Raw genomic sequence first — 27,126 nt, forward strand, 5'->3', positions numbered from 1 at the left:
AAGAGAAAAGTTGATTGCCTACTGCTAGTGTAGATAGGACATAATGCTAATTATTGTACGGGACAAGGAGCCCCATAGAAAATATACCATATAGGCAGGTTTTGCAAATTAATGTCAGATAGTTATCATTTTAACTATAAAACTAAATTCTGAATTTAAATAGAATAGAAACCAGCTACATTTTTGAAGCCAGAAAAGACTTACATACATTTGAATGAAAGACACAATTTAACTTGTTTCTCAATTTCTAGTATGGTATCCAGACTTGGGCTGCAAAAAAAAAAAAAAAAAAATCCAGACAACCACTTAGGCGTAAAGAAGAAATACAGAAAGTATAGCTCTTCACTGCAATTTAATGGTCATTTAGGTTTTTGCGATCTAGCTAAGTGTCTGTGATTCTAGATTCTGCAATTTGCAAACTTTTAGTTTCCCTAATGATTTCCCCAGGTGATTATGAAACATATAAAAGCTTAAGACCAAATTCTTTTAAGAAAACTTTTGTATACCATTTCAGACTAAGGGCAGAGGATCAAACAAAGAGTAATACTAAGTTTCTCACTTCTTCCCCCATCCAGCAGCAAGGAATTGATTCATTATGTGACTTTAAAAAGTGTGAAAGTGCATGAAGAAATGCCAGGATATTTTTATTGCTTCAGGTGCCCCTTCTTCTCTAGCACAAAAACATGCCCATCTCAAGATATATGCATTGTACCCCACTCTCCTATCACCAACCCTGTGAAGTATTTGGGCCGAAAGTGATGAAGTTAATTGCTATAGCTGCGAATGGAGTAGAAAATGGATCTCTCTGGTCAAAAACATTTCCCCTTCCTTTTCCAGTTTTCAATTGCTGCCTGCTTTGAAACTAAGCATAGATCAGCCCCTATTTTGGTTGTCAGAGGTCAGATAGACCAGTCCTGCCATAGCCCTCAGGATGTCATGTCATTCTATCTCTAAACTGTCACTGTCGGATTCCTATAACTCAATGGAGAAGTCAGTGGGTATTCTAAATTGCTCTGAGATGAGAACAATTATGCAACAATTGTTGTAAAAGTAAAATAAAATATCAGTATAAGTATGCTAGGTGAAAGAAGGAGATCTTTGATGTTATCATATTCAAGAGATAACACCAAACTGATGTAGCCCTATGTCTCCAGGATGACAAGGAAAGGTACAGAATGAGGAGATGAGAAAAAATGAAGCAGGAAAGAGAAGATCAAGAGAAAGGCAAGAATATTCACCAAGCACTAATTACCATAAGAATTTCTCAACATGATAATACCCACCTTTAAGAGCAAAAAACCCAAGTTCAAGTTGTGCATTTTGCCTCAACATTGCCTTTCTCAAAAGAGATCGAGGCAAAATGCATGATATAAACATAAAATTTCTTCTGATGTTGATGCAATGGCCAAAATCTGCCCTCATTGTTTTGCGTTTCTATTCCCTAAAGAAACCGCCAATTTCTGCTGTATGGAAATATTAGGATAAGCAATTTTCAGCCTCTACTTAATGTACTCCTCAATTTATGTAACAATGATGAACTATTGCAAATGAGTTCAGGAAGAACATCAGACAGTACAACTGTTGCTTCCAAATGACATCCTTTGGTGGAATTCTTCTGTGATTATTCAAGAGCAACTTCATCATTGTGTCAGGCATTTAATTTTAGATCCCAACCAGCAGGCCAAATTTATTCATATTTATTTAATGGTTCTCAAGACAGAAGGAGGGAGGTATGGAGGAAGGAAGGATTTCTGATGCTCTCTGCCAGCTGAGTTTCCACAAGGAAACTCAGTGGGGAAGCCAGCAGGAAGTCAGAAGTTGTTACCATCTTCCAAGTCCAGTGAGGGTTTTTAAAGAGTAGTCTTACATGGCCTTAATCAAGGGAGTTTCTTTCAAGAAGGCATTGAAGACTTAATAATAATAATAATAATAATAATAATAATAATAATAATAATAAGAATAATAATAATAAGAATAATAATAAGAATAATAATAATAATAATAATAATAATAATAATAATAATAATAATAATAATAATAATAATAATTATTATTATTATTATTATTATTATTATTATTATTATTATTATTATTATTATTATTATTATTATTATTTTAATTTATAAACCGCACCCTTTCCTAAACAGGACTCGGGGCGGTGTACAGTCATATTAAAACAGAATAAATACACAATATGGGCATACTTAATATACATATAGTTAAACGAATAGTTAAAACGGAGGAGGTAGGATGTGGACTGTACAATATTTAAATTAAAATACAAATAAACATTAAAATACCCTTAAAATACCCTTAAAAACTACCCAATGAGATGTTTGCCAGGAGGTTGAATGGGACTATAAATCAGTTAAGCCAGCTAATTGGAACAGGTGGGTCTTAAGCTTCTGTCGGAAGGAGCGGAGGTCGGTGGTAGTTCTAATATCGGGGGGGAGGTCATTCCAGAGGGTTGGGCCCATCACAGAGAAGGCTCTACTCCTGGGCGCCGCCCGTTGACACTGCTTAGTGGACAGCACCTGGAGGAGTCCCTCCCTGTGAGAGCGGATTGGTCCCAGGGATGTATGAGGTGAGATGCGATCCCGCAGGTAACTAGGTCCCGTGCCATGGAGCGCTTTGAAGCGCTTAGCCAAACAGCAGGCCATAGTTTAGAAAGGGACAGCAACTGATACCTAAATTTTATTAGGACATTATCTACACCCCCCCTCATTCCCAATTCTAGATTATCATTCTCTCTCGTTCAAAAACATTAAATTAAAATCTTGGAATTTTCTAATATGAATATTTTCAGTACTGCCTTCCAGAAAACATTGAAAACCTCTCTAGTTAGGAAAATTATTCTTGCCCACACAACATGTTTGCAATATGGCCAGCATTAACAGGGAGGAAGCAGATAAGAGGGGGGCTCCTGCAGGCTATCTAGGCTACCCCTCTTTTTTCGGTTGCATTTGGTTCTTGAAAAGTGGATTGGTGCGGGAGCAAAGTCTGCCCGAGCAAACATAATTTTACATCTTCCAATGGTTATTCTTCATTGAAAGTAAGTAGGGCCTGCCTTCAGTGTAGTGATGATACAATGGAGATGGTGCCTAAAGTTGTTTGAGAAAAAGACAAGCAACTTAGTATCTAATTTCTTGGATTTTTAAAACTGTTTTACTACCATCAGTGAATAATGTACCCGTAGCATTTATGACGCTGTATACTGACCCTTGGCCTTACATGCTATTAAGTTCCTGGTAATATTTTCCCAGTTTACCCAAATATTTTCAGTTTGAACATAGTTTCATTTTGTACTACTGTGTGGTACATGGTAGTTTAAGCTATATCTGCAGAACGACAAAACTGTTCATCTGTCAACCTTCCCCAAATCCTTCAAGGTACTGACTTGCTTCATCATTGTTGCAATGTTCTAATTCAAGATGTTTAATTGTTCAAAATGTTTAATTGTAAAATGATTGGGGGTTGAAATTCAAAATAGTTGCATAGAGGGTTATTGAAGAAATTGATTTCAGCTAATATATTGCTTAAGTTAAACGAAAATATTTTTGAATGTAATATGGCCAATGCTTTGTGAAAGCAAAATTATTTGTGAGGTTCCTATATTTTAAAATACAGTCATTTTAAAAGAGAATGTTTTAACATCGCTTTGCTTTATTCATGTGACTCTAGCCCACTTGGCCAGTTTGTGTCCAAAACAATTACATTGAAATGGTTGTCTTGGTGCATTGCTTATTCTTATTCACTGAGTGGGTAGACACTAGAATAGTATAGGGTCACATTAAAGTTCATTCAATCAAGACTGCGACACTAAGAGTAACCAGCCTCAGGACACTTTCATCTCTTGAGCATTATAGGGTACTTACCTCAAGTTATTTACATAATTTTACTGAAGTTTATTGCTTTGCTATTCAGTAGCAAAGAGAGAATAATTTTAATCTCTAGATAATGCTTTCTTCAAATTAGAAATGTTTCTTTTTTATCTTTTCCTCTTTTTATCTATTTCTAGAAAATATAGTTATAATATCACTTAGCACAGTTAGCATTTTTGGCTGTATGTGAATAACTGTAAGGACTGAAACGATAACATGGAATGCACTATGTAATATTAAAACCCATGCCTTTATATGTAAGTGTGAATTTTCTTTTTTCTAAAATGGGTTTGTGATGGCACCATTTGATCCACTATTGAGCGTTGTTGACAGATCTTAAGGTTTCAATAATTTCTTGGAACTTTTGTCAACTTTATGGGCTAGTAAGGGAGATAGTCGTAATATCCATTTCTATACGTTTTTCATATCAGATTCAGTTCATAACTATTTGAATTCTAAGTAACCAAGTTGACGGAGATTATTTTCATAGAGGAAAAACAGCAGCTCAGATTGAACCATTTTTCTATTAACTAAAACCTGCAGTAAATTGCAAAAAGTATGAAGAAGAGCATATGAAGATTGACAAGCATGAGATTTCATAAATGCAAAAGAAAAAAATGTGTGAGAAGATACATCAAAGAAGTGTTTAAACAATATGTTCTATTGTGGTAATAACACATTTCTTGTCATTGAATTTTGAATACTGATGCATAACCAACAGAAGCTGCAAATAGGTAGAATGACATTATAGATGTCTAAATATATAACTCGGGAATTTATTTCAACATCAGGTCTGAGTTAAATACTTGCCACACCTAAATCTGTTTTGGAACTAGGTGTAGTTTTATTGCTGCTGATCCAACAAATGAGAAAATCATCCAGAGAGTTAATAGATTTTGAATTAACTCTTTCCTATTTATGCTGTAATAGACTAATAAACCAGAATGAGGTGTTGTTGAAGTGGGATACTAAAAATAATATTGGTCATATCACATAATCAATTGTAACAAGTGTGTGAGAGAAGGAAACATCAATAGGAACTGAAATGATGATATGTTAATTAACTCTGTAATAGAGAACTGCACAGAAGGTATTTTGAAATTTTCTCAGAAGCATCATGAGTGTGTGTGTGTGTGTTTTTAATTGTTATCTGTGCACATACAATGCTGCTTATATACTGTACAATATGTTATAGCACAAAATAGAACTTTATATAGCTATAATTTTATAATTTGGCAAAACCTAAACAAAAACAAAAATTATCCAGCATGTTCAATATTATTAAGATATAATCATTTTCTTTTCATTGAAGAAAACTATGAAGAGGTTTATTCTAATCAACTGAACCTAGCCTATTGCTTCAACAAGACTGAAGACAGATGGTTAAGGAATTATTTCTATGAACAATGTTACAAAACTGCTCAACTGATTAAAATTGATGGTGGGAAGAAAGAAGCTGAAGCACACTCTAATATTGGCCTTGTTTATGAAGAACAAGGTATGTATAGTTTTATTATTTAGTCAAAAATTATTATGATCACCATTTCCAGAAATCTATTCAGTTACAGTTAACATGTACCATAAAACATCTAGATCAAACTAGCTATTTTGATGTACTAAAAATAAAATTCTAGAATTTGTTTACTAAAAACATTTGTATGCTTGTTTAGTGATTACCTTGTTTAACAACCATTCATAGTTATGACAGTCATGAAAAAGTAACTTTGCAGCCAGTTGTTGCATTTATGACCTTTGCGGGGCTAACTAGGAAAGAATTTTGCTTAGCAACCAGTTCAATTAACAACTGAGTTGCTGGTCCAAATTTGGTTGCTATCTGTATTTACAGAGATGTGGATGTTTTCTTCATGAGAAATTCATGATGTAGAATTAACCACTGATCGACATTCTAATTGTGCCATAGAAGACTTAAGACATGGAAATTGTTACCCTTCATTCTTCTTTTTTAAGTATAGTTATGTTTTATAAGAACTCTAAATACTGGTTTTACTGTTGTGCTTTCTCAATGGTATTTATAATTAAGAAAAATCTACCAGTAGACATTTAAATAATAACGGAATATAAGGCAAGGCAAGGTAAGATATTGCATTGGTTTGCTTTTTTAAAAATGTGGAATATTATTATTAATATTTTTAAATTTCCAACAATTGTGTAGCCCTAAAACACAATTGTTCTTTCATTTATACCACTACTTATATGTTGATGGTGGGTAGAACATAGATTTCTTGCTCTTCTCTCATTCACAAAGCATTTGCCCATTTTAGTATCTCTTTTCTAAGCATACTGAAATCCCATAATTCCCTTCCCTACTGCCCCAGATTTTAATGTTGTGAATGCTGAAGAGTGTGTATAAAGATGTATTGTCTTCAACATTTTTAGAAATGAATAGCCAGCCAACAGTCATGTGAACCTCATAGAATAAGCTAAAAACTACACGTTTCTTTTTAAAGGCTGATATTACTTAAAGCTTTTAACAAAAATGTTATTTTTTAAAAATAACATTTTTATTAAAAGCTTTAAGTAATTTTTTTACTTCCATTCCATTGTGACCAATTTACAGAGATTGCCTGGACAAATTCTTGCAATTTTCCTGGCAATGTTTTTCAGAAGTGGTTTGCTTCCTTCCAAGGACTGACAGAAAGTGACTATCCCAAGGTCATCCAACTGGCTTTGGAGTATGTAGGGCGGGACTAGAACTCACAGTATCCCAGTTTCTAGCCTGTTGCCTCAACCACTACACCAAACTGGCTCTGTAATGGTCTGGACTAGGGTTTTTCAAATTATGTTCCTTGGAAGCCAAGGGTTCTGCAAGGGGTTGCATGACAGACTGGGAGGGGGGAATCACTTGAAGGCTGTTAATTTTCTATTCCTAGCCTCTTGATCAGGAGCTTCTTCTTTTTTTCTCCTCAAGTGAGGAAACTGCGGGCTAAGTAATGACAAACAAACTGGTGTTTATTTCAGATACTGTTAGTCATTTGAGGTGGATCAACTCTTCTCGAATGACTGGAACTCTTTTAATATAGGATACCATAGCAGGATCAACTTATTCTCTTACATTTTAAATTTTCTCCTTTTTAAAATTACATATGTCTATTTTAAATATTTGGAAAGTGAAGGAAAAAAATATTTCAGGACCTCTGGAAAATCATCAGGACTTGGTTCTTTTTCCAGGTACTGGGACAGAGCAATGATTGCCTATGAAGGGTTATTGGGGCATCCTAGGCGATGACTAAGATGTTGGGTTTTTAGTTGTTGGTTTTAGTTTTCATGATGTTATGGTTTTATGATTTGTAGTTTTAATCTAGTAATCAACCAGTCAATCTATACTATACTAATTATGTGTACATCTATGGCTCTTTGTGACAAGTAGGTGCAAACTGTGCATGCAAAGTCTTCATATATTCTGATCATATATTCTAATAGCAGGCTTTTTAGAAATAGAGATAGAGAGAAGGAAGGAAGGAAAGAAAGAAAGAGGGAGGAGTAAAGGAGGAAGAAAAAAAGGAAAGGAAAGAGGGGGAAAAGGAAAGAAAGCTATTTAGCCTGTTTGAACATTTGAACTTATTTCAGGCAACAAGCCAAGGATTATTTTAAGAAAGTCTAGTTTAAACAAGATGTTGTAGTGCTTAAGGTATCATGCTAGAGCCGTGAGTTCTAATCCTGTCTTCAGAACAAAGTCCTGTGAATGACTTTGAGCCACCTACTTTCTATCAGCCCTAAGAAAGGACAAGGACAAACCATTCCCAAAATCTTGCCAAGAAAACTGGAGGGACCAGTCCAGTAAGTCACCAGGAATCAACACTGAGTCAAAAGCACAAACACTTCCAAGACTAAACCACAGCCTCTTTCCACAACTGTGGATTCTTCCTAAGAGCTGTATTTTCTTCACAATCAATTCTTCCCTGAAATAGGGAGAAGGCGGGATTCTGATCGTCAGATACCAATATGACACAAGTACCAATCTAGGGGGAAATTTGGTTGGTTGGGAGTCCTTTGTAGAAACTTAATTAAGTTTGCCTCCTTTGAAGAAGCATGTTTGAGAAAGACACTCTCTTGGGCACATATAATGCCACCCAATCTGCTAACTGGGAGGCAAGTGCCTCTGCTCAGTGGAGCCTACTTCTAGGTAAGCTTAGTTGATCACATCAACCAGAAGCAACAGAACCTGCAAAAGTGCACCAATCATATAGACTGATCCTCCCAGCAGCATGAAATTGATGATCTTTGAACTCTTTCCTCTCCCATTTTTTTCTCTTTCTCAGTATGTGGTGTGGAAAAAAGTGCAAACAACTTTAGAAAACCAGTTTTTACTGGTGTTAGATTGGGTAATGGATAGGCACACACAGGCTTAATGGTAACAACAGCTGTTTATTAAGTATAACAAGTGAGAACAATCCAGCGAAGGTTGAGTCTGACAGCGTCCTTTTATAGGGAGCTGTCAGACCCTTCGACCAATAGGATTAAACCTCTGTTCCCACCGGAACAGAGGACCTTGGTGGAAAGCACTGTGGTTAGAGCAAGTATCTAACAACTGGCATACTGTAACAGATCATTATGGATTGTACTCAAGGTGGGATGTTGGGGGGGGCATATAATGCTGAGGTTATCTGCCACATCCAAGCAGATGCATTTCCTCGCAGCCTTTAGTGTTTCAAAACATTGAATTTCAACTAAGCCAAAAATGTCTTAATATCTAAGTATTAACAAGTGAAATCTGAATATTTTGCTTCTCATCTCACATCTTTTTTTTCTTCCCTCATTTCATTAGTGTGTGTACACAAATTGTTGCTATTAAAAGCTTGTTTATTGACAAATGATATGTGATTTACCAACATTTAACATCCTATTTGCATGAAGCAGACCAAATTATCTAGATAATCCTCCTCTGCTTCAGAGGAGGTGGGTTGATTCCAGTTTGGGTGAACTGGTAGTAGGAGTGGTGGGAGGCTCTGCCCACCTGCTCAGATGCTTTTGTGCATGCGCAGAAGCATCATGAGTGCTCCCGAACCAGTAGTAAAAAATTGGGAACCCACCACTGCTCTGCTTATAGATCAATTATTGTATTATCTGCTCTAGATTCTTCATTTGTCTCTAATAGAGTGATCTGTAGTTCCCCAGAGTTTCTTCTTTTTTCCATTTCTGAAAAAGATTTACTCAGTTCTTCAGGATTCCTCAAAGATAGTCATAAAAATGCAATCAGATCCCCAAGACGTATAAAATATGTAAATCCAATAAAACAGAAACAGAATCAAAAACAAACAGGTGCTTTTAGTTCTCTGCAAGAGTCCCACAGAATTCAAACCCATTCAAAATAAAGAGGTACTCTCTGACCATGTTTGTATCAGTTTCAAGTTTCAATCTAGCTCCTTCTTCCTATTGGTGAAGATGGAACAAAATAGGAGTTGAGTAGCTCTGCTATTTCAATTTTACCATTATTTTCCCATTTAATATTGCAGATAAATTGTTATAAATTTGTTATATATTAACATGAAATAAACATAACCTATTTTGCTATTAAGTTGGACATTTGAAAAATAACAACAATGAGCACTTCAATGAAGTTTGTCCATAATTTTAATGCATTTTTTTACCATTTGATTACCTTTAATATATTTAATACATTTCTTCCTAGTTATAGTATTTGGTAGGTACTTTTCTTGATGTTCGCAAATAAAAATGTTTCCAAACAGTTTTAGTCAAAATGTCACCAGTTGAAACCCTTCCACTGAGTATCTCCCCCCACCCCACCTCAAAAGAGGGAACATTTAAAGACTCAACTAAATGTAGCTGGAGGCATACCTCTGTTTTAGTTTTGACAACCTACTACAAGAGTTGTGCTTGGTTGCTTGCCTGTTTGATTGCTTGTATGTGAAAAGAATTGCACTGGCAGGCACTACGTAGAAGTCTTTGCACTTGCCCCAACTTGCATGTCTTACTATATGCATATCAATTTTAATAAATTTTCTAAAGCTGTATTCTGATATTGTTTCATTAGATAGTTTTTATTCAGTTGTTCATTGTTCTAAGTGTGATTTCTCCCCCTGGGCTTAGTAGTTTCCTGGTTGGTTTTCTTTTCTTTTATTTAAATTAATCATAAAGTTGGTAACTTCTAATATCTGTATTTTATTTTTAAAAGTACCTTTAAAATGTTTACTTTTTAAAAAATGACAAATATTTTAAATATGTAGGTGATTGTTATTAAGGGAGATGGTCAATATACTCTTTAACCAGTAATAATAAAAACAGTAGGAATGACAACAATAGCTAAAACTTCAGTTTTAGGAGGAGGAGCTTCCGGCAATGGCGGTCGCCTCTTGAGCTCCGGGAAACGCTACGGAGCTCCAACGGGGCAATGGGTGCTGTTTCCGGCCCTCGTTCCATCGGAGGGCCGAGAGTCGGACTGATAGACCACCCTGGCTGGTTTTGGACCTATTTTGGTCCGCCAGGGTGGTCGTGGTGATCGAGGGGAGGTCATAGAAGATCGTCGAAAAGGCTGGAAGAGGCCGGGGAGTGCGAGCAGGCGAGGAATGGCGGCGGCACAACAGCGTTTGGCGTTTTGGCGTCTGGTGCGTGCGCGCTGGCAGAGGAAGACAAGTGGAGCGACAGAGCGGCCGGTAAAGAGGCGAGGCAGCCGACTAGGAAAGGCCGAAAGAAGACCGGAGGCCAGGCGGAATGGAGATAGCAGCGGCTGCATGCAAAGATGCCTCTGCCAAGGGCCTTGCCGAGGCTTTTTCGCTGAGGCTTCTCATCATCCTCTGGCGGCTCCGGGTGACTCCTGTAGGCCGGCGTTGTTAGAAGACGCCGGAAGACCAACACCAGGAATATCGGAACGCTGGGTGAGCGCTGGGTGATAGCCTGGATTATTGGACCCTTCAGGTGGGAGCCAGGACAGAGTGGGATATGATGATGGTGGCTATGGTGGCTGGGGGGGCCCGGATCATCTGAGGCCTCTGGAAGATCTGGCCTAGGGCCATGGACTTGGCCTATGACCATGGAGAGGCTGGAAGGTTGCCTGGGATCATGGTTACCTGGATACCTGGGCCAAGACTGCCCCCCCACCCACCAAGGACCCTGAATCTTTGTTCCTGAGCTTATGCCCACCTAGGACCACCTAAGACCATCGAGGGTTATCACCTATTTTACTATTTTACTATTTACCAGCTAGGGCTATCACCCATTTTCTCTACCATTCTCTACCATTTTTTACCATCTTCACCATATCCGTCTAACCCTATCATCTGGACATCTGCTCTCCCCCCCCCTACTCTTTACTGAAGAATGATCCAGGACAATGCCTCTTACCCCCCCCCCACACTGACTTATGGGACTAATGCCTTTTACCCCCCCCACCCCATACTGACTTATTTTTACCATCTACAGCACCTTAACCCCCACTGGTATTTTGACAATAACTTATTCGAGGTTAGACTTGCTCCGCCTGCGGGAGGCCCCTCTCTCGCAGGTTTGGCCCTTGGCTCTTTCAAGGGCCCGCCTCGAGGACGGGTTCGTGGACCCTGAGAGGTGCAGGAACCGGAAGTTAAGGGGATTTTTAGTAAAATGTTTTTTATCTTTTTTAGGGGGTTCCAGGGTGGGGGGGAGGGCCAATCAGACCGGGAGGAGAGCCAGTGCCAGACAAACAGGTGAGTCCAGGAAGGACAGGGATGCGGTGGAGGGGGGGAAAACAAAGGTCACTCGAGCAGAGGGTTGTCCTATTACAACGGTCGTGGGGAGGAGGGGATGCGAGGACAGGATAAGATCCCAAGGTCGGTTGGGAGACCGTGGCTGCTGGTTACGCCCGGTCGTTTGTACCAACCCCTGCAGTCTAGGTGGACAGGAACTACAGAGCCAGGGCCTGCGGCTGATGCTCTGCAATGCAAGGTCTGTTACCAACAAGGCCCCCCTCATTAATGAGTTGATCTCAGAGGGGGAGCTAGACCTTGCAGGGATAACGGAGACCTGGTTGGGCCACGAGGGTGGTTTACCCCTCGTGGAAATGTGCCCACCAGGTTTCCGGGCATTCCATCAGCCCCGGGCCCTGGGTAAGGGTGGTGGGGTGGCGGTGGTTATTCGGGAATGTTTAGAGCCGAGGGAGTTCACTGTCCCTCAGATACCCGGGTGTGAGTCCCTTGGTGTGAACTGGGGCCCAGGGAGGCAGTGGGGCTTGCTGATTGTATACTTGGCTCCTCGCTATGCATCAGCAGCCCTGCCCGAGCTCCTCGAGCTAATCTCAGCGACGGCAGTTGAGACTCCCAGACTTTTGGTCATGGGGGACTTCAACTTGCCGTCGACGGGAGTGGCTTCCGAGGTGGCTTGGGAGTTCATGGCCTCCATGACGGCCATGGACCTGACCCAATTAGTTCAGGACCCCACTCACGAAGGGGGCCACACACTGGACCTTATTTTTGTATCTGAACAGTGGACGAGTGATCTGGGAATAGGGGACTTAGTCATCACGCCCCTGTCATGGTCAGATCACTCATCCCTCCGGCTGGACTTCCCTGGCGCTATCCCCCACCGCGAGGAGGCGGAACCAGACTCTACAAGCTGGTACCGCCCCAGGCACCTGATGGAATCGGACAGATTCCAGACGGAGCTTGGGCCAATACCTGTAGCCCTGTCCCACTCCCGCTCCGAGGACCTAGTGACTGCCTGGAATAGGGCGACGACTGGGGCCTTGGACCGGGTTGCGCCTTTGTGACCTCTCCTGCGGCATCGACCCACCCGGGCTCCTTGGTTTACTGAGGAGCTAAGGGTGATGAAGCGCCACAGGAGACGTCTAGAGAGCAGGTGGAGGTCCTCACGCTCCGAATCTGACCGAACACAGGTAAGAGCCTATTTGCGGACTTACCTTGTGGCAATAAGAGCGGCCAAGCGTAGGCATTGTGCCGCCCTTATTGCATCCGCGGATAACCGCCCTGCCGCCCTGTTTTGGGTGACCCGCTCCCTTTTATCGCAGGGGACGCGGGAGACACCCTTACAGGGAAGAGCAGAGGAGTTTGGGGAATATCTTCAGGACAAAATTGATCAGATCCGGAGCGGATGGACCTCCGTCAGTGGACCAGACGAGCCGTCAACAGCGAGTCTTGAGAGACCATTCTGGGAGGAGTTTGACTCTGTTGCCCCCGAGGATTTGGACAGGTTGCGTGGACGGCTGCGGCCCACCACATGTTCAATGGACCCGTGTCCCTCCTGGCTGGTACTGGCAGCCTGGGAGGTGACACGAGGCTGGCTTCTGGGCCTGGTGAACGCCTCATTGGGTGAGGGATACTTACCAACCGCCTTGAAAGAGGCGGTGGTGAGACCCTTGTTCAAGAGACCTTCGCTCGACCCAATGGAGCTAGCTAATTACCGTCCAGTCTCCAACCTCCCCTTTTTGGCGAAGGTTGTTGAGAATGTGGTGGCGCAGCAGTTCCCACGACACCTGGACGAATCCGACTATCTAGACCCACGCCAGTCCAGCTTCCGACCCGGGCACAGCACAGAGACAGCCTTGGTCACGTTGGTCGATGATCTCTGGAGGGCCAGAGATAGGGGTTGTTCCTCTATCCTGGTCCTATTAGACCTCTCGGCGGCTTTTGATACCATCGACCATGGTATCCTATTGCGCCGGTTGGAGGGGATGGGAGTCGGAGGCACCGTTTTGCGGTGGTTCGGCTCCTACCTCTCCGACCGGAAGCAATGTGTGTTGACAGGGGGGCAGAGGTCGTCCCTGAGGCCACTCACTTGTGGGGTGCCACAGGGGTCGGTCCTCTCGCCTCTCCTGTTCAACGCATATGTGAAGCCGCTGGGTGAGATCATCCGTGGTTTTGGGGTTGAGTACCACCTGTACGCTGATGACACTCAGCTGTACATTTCAACCCCAAACCACCCCAACGAGGCTGTCGAAGTGATGTCCCGGTGTTTGGAAGCCGTCGGGGTCTGGATGGGGGACAACAGACTCAAACTCAACCCCTCCAAGACCGAGTGGCTGTGGATGCCGGCACCTCGGTTCAGCCAGCTGACACCATCGCTGGCCATAGGGGGCGAACAACTGTCCCCTGTGGAACGGGCGTGCAATTTGGGCGTCCTCCTTGATGCCCGGCTGTCAATGGAGGACCATGTGGCAGCCGTGGCAAGGGGGGCGTTCCACCAGGTTCGCCTGGTGCGCCAATTGCGCCCCCTACTGGACCGGAGTGCCCTGCGCATGGTCACTCATGCGCTGGTGACGTCTCGCCTGGACTACTGCAATGCCCTCTACATGGGGCTTCCCTTGGGACGCATCCGGAGACTGCAGCTAGTTCAGAACGCAGCCGCGCGGGTTATCATGGGGAGTACACGATACTCCCACGTAACACCCCTCCTGCGCGAGCTGCACTGGCTACCTGTGGCCTTTCGGGTGCATTTCAAGGTATTGATTACCATCTTTAAAGCGCTCTATGGCATAGGACCTAGTTATCTGCAGGATCGCATCCTACCACACACGTCCCTACGACCAATCCGCTCACACAGGGAGGGACTCCTCCTGGTGCCGTCCGCTAGGCAATGCCAGCGGGCGACACCTAGGAGTAGGTCCTTCTCTGTGATGGGCCCAACCCTCTGGAATGACCTCCCCCCCGACATCCGAACTACCACCGACCTCCGCTCCTTCCGTCAAAAATTAAAGACTCACCTGTTTCAATCAGCTGGCCTGGCACTCTCTTAGTTTTGTCTCCCGGGGATATTTCAATTGGGTTTGGGTATTTTAATTGGGGATGTTTTTTAGGGTTTTCTATAGTATATTTATTTCTTGTACAGTCTTATCTCCTCCATCCAAATGTTTAGTATTTAATTGTTTTATATTATTGTATTTTATCTGCATTTTATTTGACTGTACACCGCCCCGAGTCCCTTTTTGGGAGAGGGGGCGGTTTAGAAATCCAAGAAATAAAAATAAATAAAATAAATTACAGTATACACTCTGGGACAAAGAAATCAGATTTTTTTCTTTATTATTTAATGGAAATTTTACTATTAACATTTCACAAACATTTTAAATATTATGCAATCATTCTTACATTTAGCTTTTTAAAATAGTATCATGTAACGATATATAATACAGTGTGATTCCTATTACAATATTGTAAGACAAACATTACAGAACAAACATCCCATACCTTTAAATTATTATTAATGGTGATATATAACTAATATTTGTATAAAGTCTGGTAAAAAAAAAAAAAAGCTATTTATGCTATTGCTAAAGCATAGGACTGAACTGGTCAGCAGAATAATTTGAGATTCCAGAATTTTAATTTCCAGAATAATCTTTGAACCCCTAATTAATAGCCTACCTAATTCATATTATATTGATACACATAGGCCAATGAAAGATTCACAATAATTTTCTTACTGAATGCCCCTTTTTCCAATTTAGTATCTTTATTTTTCTATATTATAAATTTGTGCGCTGTTTTCTTAAGTGCAGCAACCCTTCCTTCTCTACACCCGCCTTCAAGTAATCAATGTGCTGCTGAATGAGTTCATTTTAATGCATTCAATCATGTCTCTAATGTTTGTAGCTTACGGGTGCAAGCATCAGTAATGCAGGAATGTTATATGGCTTTAGTTTGGACCATTTCATAAAATATTCATGGAATCAAAAATGTGCATCAAAATAGCATCTAGGAGAATTACATTTATGTCCCTGCTTTTATGGCAGCTTCATGTTAAAACCCATTTGTGTTAATATCTAGTCAATCTCTCTATTCAAAAATAGGACAAAATTATAGATATTTTGTGCATCTCTTTTTCATTAATATTTGCCTGATAGTTTTTATTTAATAAAAATAGACTGTTTGGGAACAGTTGTGTAGAAGGATAAATGTAAGGAAAAACTGTATTATAAATAAACACACAAAACAGTTGATTATGCATATCCATTCATTCTTCCAAATCAACTAAAACACCTTTTATCTGAGGATATGGTACCTCTGTTATTGGCATATGATATTATGGATAATATTGTCCAATTTCTTACAGTACAATTTCTGCACTTCTACATTTTAAATACTGTGTGTTTATTTTGTCAATTAAATTGATCAAATGACAGACACTTTATTAAAGATTACAGTGTACTATAATATAAAGAGTTATACTAGTATGTCCCTATACTTTAATGATTTATGTTCTCTATTAGGTCTTCTGGTTAGAATATTTAACCAAGGTAAATGGCTGGTTCAAGTTTAAAATTTTATTATCCCTTTTAATCCCCTAAGATAAAATATCTGATCAAGAGGCGATAGAATCACTTTATTTAGCACCTTCAGATTCATGACTATATGAACATAGTAATTTATCAAAAATCACTGCTTTGGATCATTATGTGCACTCATATTTCTTTTGCAACATAGATTTTTCTTATGCATTTCTTATACAATAATTTATTTGAACTACTGGACAAATTTCCTTACCCAAAAAACTGTTTATGACTTTATTTTAAAGAGCAGCTTGCTTGGGATTTTTGTCAGTCTGATAAAGCTGCCCATATTAAATTCTTAGACCTGATCCATTTAGCATTCTTCTTTTGAAGACATATTTTAGGAACTATATTGTTTGTAGTAACTTGCTTCTCTCAAAGAAACTAGACTTGACAAGGCTGGATAATGTTAAATCTCAAACACTATTAACTATTAGATCAGCAGTCCCCAAGCTTTTTGGCTACACAGACCAGTGGCAGAGTGCAAAAGTGGCAGGTGGAGAGGATGGGTTTGTGCGCTCAACCTAATCCCCCCAAATGTGCTCTCCTGCTGCTTTCGCAGCCCAGTTCCCAATGGGCTACAGATTGGTGCTGGTTCATGGCCCGGTCCGAAACCTGGGTTGGGGATTCCTGTATAAGGTGAGGTGAAAGGACAGGTATCCCATGTTCTATATTGCCCTTTAATCTAAGTTCATTTGTCCTCCTTATTAGATTTTGTATCATGGAACTATAGAAAGGAATAAGCTACGTCTTCCAATTCTGGCTTACATTCATGATTAAAGTTTTGTATGAAATGGAAGTGCAATATTAGTAGTTTTTGTATACATACTTAATGATAGAGTTATTCAAAAATGCAAGAATATGAATTTAACAAACTTAATAAAAACAAAACAAATAATAGTGCTGATGATTTAACAGTGTGTAGACAAGATGATTTAACAATGTGTAGACAGAATATGTTTTGATCCTTTGTTCAGATTTTCCATCCTAAAGCTCCATGTATACAGCAATTTATTGTATAATAGAAGTATCAGAATGTTCTTTAAAATATTTCAATATGTTTGTGGTGATCTTCAGGTGTTCTTGATGTATATATTGATGAAGGTGTCTGAATTAATGTTATAGCTTACTTAAACTACTAAAACTATTTTCTTAAATTAAAATAAATGAAACATCGAAGCCAAGTCTACTATGACATTTCTGAAAATATTTCTTCATAATTTTCCTACATAAAATATTACTTTCTACAATTTGCCTTTAAGTGTCTATGGACATTTTGGAAAAATTATGCTTAGTTGCTTTTGGGGGAGGGGTGTTATAGCTTCATTATCATTATGATTGTTTAATCAATGCATAACATTCTACCAAGGATACTTGATTATGAGTTGTTTTGTATTCCTCAGGTAACTTCCTGAAAGCTGTAGAACATTATGAAGCATTTTATAACCTGACAGTGGGACGGATGTGGAAAGATGGTACAGGCCGGAATTTAAATGCACTAGCCTGTGAGCATCTCTGGAGAATTTACACATTACTGGTAGACAAAATGCTAGCAAATAAAGAACATCAGGAAGCCATCAGAACTCTAACAAAAGCTTTAAAAATGGCAGAAGAAGGTGAGAAAGAAATAACATTCCTGCATTGTCTTTCTTTCATATGCAAGACTGGATTTTTCCAAAAGATAAAGTAAAAAAAAAAATAGAAGAAAAAATTGCCACATGCTTGATGACTATTTTCAATGAAATTCAAAACAAATGATATCAATGTATTTCTAAATCTTGTAAAACTGAAGTACCTACTTGTTGACAAGTAGGAATCCATTCATTTCAAGAAAGCTTTTAACCCTAAAAAATGGAGTCACCCAGGACTATTTCTTTAAAAATGAGTCCATAGTCAGAAATAAGGCCTCTGGCAACATTTTGGATTGTGTTCTTCACTGATTTCTTGAGTGACACTACTTATGCATTAAAATAAGGTAAAGAAATCTTAAGGTACATGGCTCAAGTACATGTTCATGTATAGATGTTTACTTGATATAGTGCTCTTTGATATTTTTTGATTGTAATATATGTGGGAATACATAAAGAATATATATGACATAGAGCCTAGTTACTTGAGGGACAATATGTCTCTCATAATATCTGCCTGGCCAATCCAACCTGGCAGGATTGGTGTTCTCCAGGTGCCTTCAATTAAACACTGCTATCTATTGCGACCTTGGAAACAGGCCTTCTGTGTAACAGTACTTGTTCTCTGGAATGAGATTCAAATGGCCCCCATCCTATTGGTGCCTCAAAAGATCCCAAATACCTGGATTTTCACCTAGGGTTTTCATGAGTGTGATTGAAGCCCCTATGTCTTCGTTTTCTTGTTCCTATCTGGATTTGGTATCTTTGCCATTTTTATTGTTTTTATGTTGTTGTCTTGTTTCCACTTGTTTTTAATCATTTGTAACTGTCCAGATTCCTTGGGCGTTGGGCAAAATATAAATTTAATAAATCAAATTGAATTAGGAGTGTGGACAATTGTACCATGATTTCCATTTAATTAGTGCTATAGATAAGTCTTATCTACCATATAATAAATAATACATGATTGATAATCAGTTATATCAATACAGCTTAAAGATAGGGGAACAAACAGAGAACTCAGTGATAAAGAAAAATCCTTACAATATTAAGTAAATTCTCTGAGTAATTTTTATGTCTACGGTACACAGCAATTCTATGTTATCATTTTGGGATAGTTAGAACTTTGGTACAATTAATATCCAAGCCCTACCCATTCATGGATGCATTAATGGTATACATATGCACAAAACGCTTGGATTGCAGTGCAGATTTTGACATACACCCTTCTGGACATTCCTGGCCCAGATGTAAAGAAGGAGATTGTTATGTAATCTCCTGGTGAACCTGTAACACTTATTTTTCTGGTTTCTTTGCACACTGTTTGCCAATGCCTAACAAATAAGAGATGTTTTTCTTCTCTATTATATTTATTTCCCTGCAACCACCACAGCAAAATGAAACACTTGACATAATATTTTATACAACATTTTTTTTCATAGAGATAACAACATTTGTTAAAATGAGCTGAAAACAAAATATTCACACACAAAAATTCAGTGCCATTTAATTTGTTTTTAAGCCTAATTATAAAATAATATTTATTTCTATTTAGCAGAGAATATGAAGATGGAAGGAGAAACTGCTTTCTGTTTAGGCATAGCATACTTTTCAGCCGGAGAATTACAGAAAGCTCTATTAGTAAGTCTAAATGATACATACTCTCTTTTATGGTTGTAACATTAAGTTGCTTATAGCAATTAAATTGAGATTTGAAGCATGTGTTGCAATATGAAATACTCCTATTCAGAATTCCACTTTCTGCCAGACTGCCTTGATGAATATTGTTTCCTCATTATCTCTTGATTTTTATGTGTTATTTCCCTTCAACACCAAACAGTCCATTTGGTTGAAAATTCTCAATTGTTATAACATTTTTTTGGTGTCTCCCTTGTTGGATTTCATCACTGTATACATCATCTTTCTGTCCATATAAACCAATTGACCATTTGGGGAAACAAATGTAGAAATACCGGTAGCTTTCTGCATTTTTTTTTCTCTTTATCTTCTGTGAAATATTGTTCTGCATGTTTCTACCTAGTGTGCTTTCTGCTGTTTAGACTGATATTCTCAGGCTTTTCGTGTCTTCCTTTCTTTTTTTGTTCAGTTTTCTTTCTCTTCTGATTGTAACCTGTTCAGGTGACATAGAATGAAACATTACAGGATCTTAACTGTAGGTAGAATTAAGCAAGTTAGACTATCTTCACACCATGACATTTCCTAAATAAAAGTTTAGTGTTGTTGTTTTTTCTCCCACGTTATTATCACTTATAGAAACAGTATTCCTAACTTTAATATTTCGATCTCTCTCTATATATATATGTTTTGCATTGTATAAAGCTGTTCGCTATCCACTTCCCTTTCACCATCTTAGTGGAGTCCATACTAGTTTCAACATTTTGGTCTTGGTTTGCAATAGAATATAATATGAAGTTTTCTTGAAGAATTATGTGATAATAGTAGTTTTGCCTCCTGGCTAGACTTTATTAACCTGTTTCATTTCTATATCTGATATGGAGCGCATACGTTTGCTTACCATGAAGTAAGCTTCTTCTTTTCCTGGAATCATGAACCATATATATATATATGAAGGCTGTCTTGATATTGTGTTTGTGGAGAATTTTGCTGATCCACAAACACAATATCAAGACAGCCTTCAACACTGACCAAAAAATAGCCAACATCTTAAGAAACCCCAAAGACAAAATCCAGCTAGAAAACCAAGGAGTCTACGAAATACCATGCAAAATCTGCCCTGCAACATACTTAGGACAAACGAACAGGAGAATAAATGCACGCATTGCAGAACACAAGAACGCAGTAAGAAAAAAAGAAAAAACTTCCTCCCTTTTCCAGCACCTTAAAGCTACAGGACATGAAATTAATTTTGAAGGAACCAGGTTAATCTCCAAAACAGAACACTTCAACAAGAGAATAATTATGGAAGCTATCGAAATAGAGAAACACCCCCACAACATGAATAAATGTGACGATACCTCCTGCCTACCAGACATCTGGAAACCAGCCCTAGTCAACAAACGAGCCCCACCCACCACCCAGGCCATTACAACACGAAACAACAATAGACACACAGCCAGCACCAATCAGCACCAATCTACCAATCATGATACAACCACACAACCAATCATTCCACTTACTGAAACAAAGCCAGCACTCCACACACACACACCAAGATTTATAGAAAGACAGCAGCTCCGACTACGCTTTAAGCCCAAAACCCAGCCTGAAAATGGCAAGTAAGACCTCGCCGAAACGTTGCCAAGACAATCTCAATCTTATACGGGAAAAGACCCAAATACAACAAGATCAGCATACCTACACCTGTGAAAGTCTACGAATATATATATATATATTCGTAGACTTTCACGGGTGTAGGTATGCTGATCTTCACGGGTGTAGGTATGCTGATATATATACACATACATACATACATACATACATACATACATACATACATATATATATATATATATATATATATATATATATATATATATTCGTATACACACACACACATATACATACATATACACACACACATATATATACACACATATATACATATACATATATATACATATATATATACACACATACATATACGCGCGCGCGCACACACACACACACGTGTATATACATATACATGCATACAACAGAGCTAATTACAGGTGGGAGGTGGGTAGATGGGCCTATTACGTGCAGGTAAATATCTCTTCAATGTTAGTTTTTATACTTTTATATAATATTCCGGAGATTGTGATGCCTGTCTGTTCATACACACACACACACACACACACACACGTATGTATGTGTATGTATGTATATATATATTCTGGACTATATTAAAAGAACTAACTAAACCATAGACTGATATGAAGCACATAATTGGTTTGCTGATCTTTAAACCTATATAATTGGTCTATAAACAATATTGCAAGTATTGCTCTTTACCTATTTTGAATTTGCCTTCATAACATCAGTTGTTGAAGTGAGATGTGAATCTGAACTGCAACTGAGGAAAAGATATTTAACAGCCTCTTCGGTGCTATTATTTCCTTTCAGAAAAGGAACAACTTACCATAAATGATTAAATTCCTTACAGATAAATAAAAATATTGCAATCCAGATAAGTGGGAGCAAAGTAGTTGTCCTGTCTCCCATATTATATTTCTGACCCTCAGTTGTTCCCTTCATTGCTATTTAAACTAACTTTAAACACAAATTCTACCCCTAAAGTCAGGTCTTATTTGACTCTAACCACATTTGAAGGGTTAAACTCTTAGGTAATATATTCCATGCAGATAAATCATTGGTTTCTCTGTAACACTGGTGTTATTCTTGTTGTTTTTATTATTAAATAATAGCAGCATTATCTTGAATGCTCTTTATAACATGAGATGAAGAAAGTTAGATGATAGAAAAATTAAGATAATTAATAGCACAAGGCTTAAAAAGATTGAGAAAGTAATAAAAGAAGAGCAAATAATGATGCTAGGAAAAATTGGGAAAGCCTTTGTAGAAGTGAAGTCTTTAAAAAAAAAGAAACTGACATGATAAATTGAGAAAGAACAACTTTTTCATGCTGAGGAAAGACAGCATCATGAGAAGGAAAAAGAGGAGATACCATAGCATAAAAGGAAGCTCTAGCTCAGCTTGAACCGAGCAGATAAAAATAGAAAAGAGGAAGCAATGAATGTCAAATGAGCATTTGTTGGAAACTTCCCTGGCATGTCAAGGTAGGAAACATTGATATAAGAAAATATTTTGTCATGCTATCCTCTATAGCAGTGTTTTTCAACCTTGGCAACTTGAAGATGTCTGGACTTCAACTCCCAGAATTCCCCAGCCTGGCTGGGGAATTCTGGGAGTTGAAGTCCAGACATCTTCAAGTTGCCAAGGTTGAAAAACACTGCTCTATAGCTCAGGTGGATAAGAACAAAAGAGAACTGGTTTGGTGTGCAGATATTAGAGTTGAAGATACTGAAAAACAAGTGTAACTAATAGGAATCATATGGGGAGGAAAAAAAGATTATCTGTTTTACCTGAAGCTGCTGCATTGGGGGGGGGGGGGGAAGCAACAGCAATTAGAACACTCTTGCCAGTAAAGGAATATAAGAAGGAAAACAATTCCTAAAGCAAGTCAGAAAGTGTGGTAAGTTATAAACCAGGGGTGAAATTCAGCAGGTTCTGTCAGGTTATGGAGAACCGGTAGCGGAAATTTTGAGTAGTTTGGAGAACCAGCAAATTCCACCTCTGGCTGGCCCCAGAGTGGAGTGGAAATGGAGATTTTGCAATATCCTTCCCCCAGGAGTGGGGAAGGAATGGGGATTTTGCAGTATCCTATCCCCGGAGTAGGGTGGGAATGGGGATTTTACAATATCCTTCCTCTGCCACGCCCTCCAAGCCACGCCCACAGAACCGGTAGTAAAAAAAGAAAAAAGAATTTCACCACTGTTATAAACCCAATATGTCTGAGGGACACCAGACTGAAAAGGGTACTTTAGAAATGTATCTGAAATTATTTATGTAGTATTTCTGCAGCACCTCAAGATATATGCAATTATAAGGTATCTACATTATGAGTTTTCTTTCTTCTTTCCTTTCTCTCTTGCATCTGTTAGATTTATAACTTGAGATCTTCGTTTAACACTTCATTTTACTGTGTTGGTGTCTTACTTATAAGGCACAGAAGAACCCCAGAAGGGCTAACAGAAGTTTTCTTATAACAGTTTCTTTTCGTATCTAAATGTATGACTGATACATGACTATTTTACCAATTTCCATACAAGGAAGACAAGGTTGCGGCAAGGTTTTCACCTTGGACTTCTTGGTTCACAATTTAAATTCTTAATCACTGCATTATACCAGATGGCAGTATATAATTTCTATTATGAAGATGCTGACACAGTTCTTACCTAACCTCTCTGTTGTGTACTTTGTGTAACTTAGCTGATCAGAGTGACTCCATGGTAAATCCTTATCAGTTAATGCAATGTTTCCTACATCATGCACTTTGCTTAGTTTGTAAATGTTTCCATATGCATTTGCATTTGTTCTCGATTATGCAACAAATTATTATGCACTACTGAATTCTGAATTCATATCTTTGGTTAAAAAGATATAGTTTGGGCAATTTCAGGGAAAATGTTATTTACTATAAATAATGTAATAATTTTTTTAAAAAAGAACTTAAACTAGAAGGATTCCCCGAATTAAGTTTTAATCATTGTATATTCATGCCTACATATCTATTGTGCTGTTCCCTTTGGAGGCAAAGTGCAGGAAAAAAAGTATAGTAGTTACCTAAAATACCTGGAAGTGGGACATAATAGAAAGAAAAAGAAATCTATCTAATCTAAGTTTACATCAGTACCATTCTTCTTCATACTCTATTTTCCTTGTAAGCCATCCTTGCTTTCATCGAGTCCATACAATAATTCAAAATTCTCTTTTGTTATTTAAACTTCTCCCTCTTTTTGTGGGTATGATTAACTCCATCCAGCCATACTTTCCTCCTTCCTCTTCTTTCATACATTTATTTTGTAATTCTGTCTTCGTTCATTTTATTTCTTCATAGGACCGCAACATATTTCTTTCATATAGGTCACTCACCTTTGAGTTCTATCCATATTTGTTAATCACCCACTCATTCTTCATCTATCTCTTTTTCTCTTACTATAGGCATATTTTCTACATATGCTCTTTTCACTGTATTCAGCTTTTGTTTCTCCTGACATAGCCAGTTGTCACTACCTTATAATAAACTTCTCTCAACCCAATTATTTATATTTCTTCAACAAACATTCATTCCTTGAAACAGATCACATACTGCTCCACTTTCTACTAAGATTTGGCTAGTCTTAGAATTTCTCCATTTCTCCAAGTTTAGAAAACGTTTTACCAACGTATTTAACAATTTACTTTCTTGTGTTTTTCTTTTTGCCTATGTATGATTTGCAAGAATCCGTATCATTTTTCTTTTCAAACACAACGCTTTGCTGCATAATTCATTCTAACATTTTTGACAAATCATTCATGCACCCAGCCAATGATATAGCATTATCAAATGCTGTATACACAAAGTATATGTCTATTCACATCTCAATTAACACACCTCTAATGTCATCATAAGCATTTCCTATACATTTGTTCATAAATATATTGAACAAGCAAGAAACATCATGCATTCTTGGCTTATTCTCTACTGATTCCTTTTTATTTAAACAATTTAATATGACCCTTCTTGTGGATATAGTAACTTTAGAACAGAACATTTCACTATCGTTGTGGAAATCAAATTTATTACTTTACTAAGCACAAATCCCTAATCATGAACATTAATCCAAATAGATTTAAATCAAGTTTTAAGTTTATACCTAATCATCAGTAGTGACTAGTGCATACTATGTTACATTTCAATTGTTTTTATCTCTGCTGAGGACAAATAAGTTTTACTGTCAAATTAGAAAGGATTGCTAAAGTGTATCTGTCTGTTCTCGGTTTAATTGTCCCTTTATCAAAGGGGAGCTCAGATGCTTAGAGTCGAAATCATTGCCTTCTGCTCCCAGGAGACTACTAGTTATCATTACTTGTAACTTACATACAATACAGCTACGAGCCTGTTTGCCACATGTTAATGTGTATTTCATCACTAGCTTCTGTAGCTTGCCAAAGGGTTTTGCCACACAGCGTGGGACTATTCAGAGAGACACTTGGGGAGCTCAGCAGTTATTTTTCTGCTTTGCTTTGAATTTTCATCATCATTTTCCCTTTATTCTGTGACCCACCTCGAGTAGCCTCCATCTGGGGGAATCTAATGGGAGCAGATTTTTCAGATAACCACTGCCTCTGGATATTTTTGACTCTTTTTGTTATTTCATTTTTTTTTACTTTCTTCCCATAATGCAAACAGTAGAGAAAGAACATGTTCTACATAGTCCCTTGAGTTTATGATACAGCTCATAAAATATCAAATATAGCCATTTTTATTTATTAAGTGAAGCACTTATTATGGAATTGATTTTTCCCTTAAGGTGCTAACATGAAATCATATGTTTATTCTTATTTTAATGCAAATGAGTTTAACTATTGGTTGATAAAATATATAGCAAAGATAAGGGATTTCTTATGCGAGAATTCCAGTCAATTGATTTTGGTAAATAATGGATTCTATGAACATTTGAGATACCTCGTTGTTTCTAAGATATTTGAAGAAGTTGGTTATTTTTTGTATAAAAGACTAACTGGACATGTTATTAAAGTTTAAGCTTTAGTTTAGGTATGATTTGTTATAGAGAAGGGGTGTCAAACTCGATTTCATTGAGGACAGCATCAGGGTTGTGTTTGACCTCGAGGGGATAGAGTGGGCGTGATCAGGGTCGGAGTGGCCAGCTCAATGTCATTTGTGTTGGGGTGCCTGTGGTGGCCCAGCGCTCTGCCAGAGAAAACGGGGTCCGGCCTCTGTTTTCGCTGGCACCGCAAGCCTATCCTTCACTGTTTCCAGGGTGGCCCCGTGGGCCAGATCTGACTCCCTTGAGTTTGACACCTCTGTTGTAGAGTGTTCTACATAACATGGTAGTGAAAATGGCTCAAAAATTTCAATTAGGCAGAATGTGGAAGTCCAAAAGTTGATGCTATCAAGGCACTTATAATTTTCTTATGAGCTTTTGTTCAAAGACTATCCTGCAAGGAGCCATGCCTTGTCAGTACTGATTCTCATATGGTACAACTCTATTAGGTGAGATCCAATCAGGTCCCTATTAATTTTTAAAAAAATAAGCAACCCCTTTTTATTTTAGCCTTTAAAAATACACTTTCCCCTGGCTTTGTATAATCATGTATCACGTTGTGTTTGTTTACTGATTATATTCTAATTTGGTATATTTAGATATTTTATATAACCCTTATGAACCACTTTTGAAATTGATGTGAATATACACTTATTAAACGCTTGGTACTAAGCAGCTAATCTTGTCCTTTCACGCCACTTCCATTATATTTTCTCTGCCTTTCATTTTATGCCTTTGTGACAATCACAGAATTGTGAGTTCAGAAAACTCTATGACTTAGAACAAGAAATGTGCTTAGAAATTCACATGTTCTAACAAACTAGTACGAGTAAAAGCAGTAGCTATGGATGAGTACTTAGACAGATCCACTGTATTGTAAGGGACTTAAGAGGATATTGAAGTGTTTAAGATATGCATGTCTATGCTCAATTTATTGTGATTGTCCAATTAAACTCATTGGAACATACTTTTAAGTAGATACATATAGGATTATGCTATGTATTAAACTGCTTATATTCATTTATTCCCTTGAGGCATGTGGCCTCAAATGTGTTTCTTATATTTGCATTTTTTTT

The 27,126-nt window shown here is 38.3% G+C and overlaps 1 protein-coding gene across 2 annotated transcripts in view; it reads left to right on the forward strand.

Annotated features, from left to right (window-relative positions):
- Positions 1-27,126, forward strand: part of TTC29 (tetratricopeptide repeat domain 29) — a 95,033-nt gene that overhangs the window by 22,868 nt on the left and 45,039 nt on the right. Inside the window, exons 5-7 of one of the 2 annotated variants that reach the window (XM_081960080.1) lie at positions 5,194-5,379; positions 17,517-17,729; positions 19,297-19,382. In XM_081960080.1, the coding sequence (XP_081816206.1) occupies positions 5,194-5,379; positions 17,517-17,729; positions 19,297-19,382 (485 nt within the window). The remainder of the gene's footprint in view (positions 1-5,193; positions 5,380-17,516; positions 17,730-19,296; positions 19,383-27,126) is intronic. The other variant, XM_081960081.1, reaches the window with a different exon arrangement.

This window comes from Natrix helvetica, assembly GCF_964273705.1.
Source record: "Natrix helvetica genome assembly, chromosome: 7".
Classification (NCBI taxonomy): Eukaryota; Metazoa; Chordata; class Lepidosauria; order Squamata; family Natricidae; genus Natrix; species Natrix helvetica.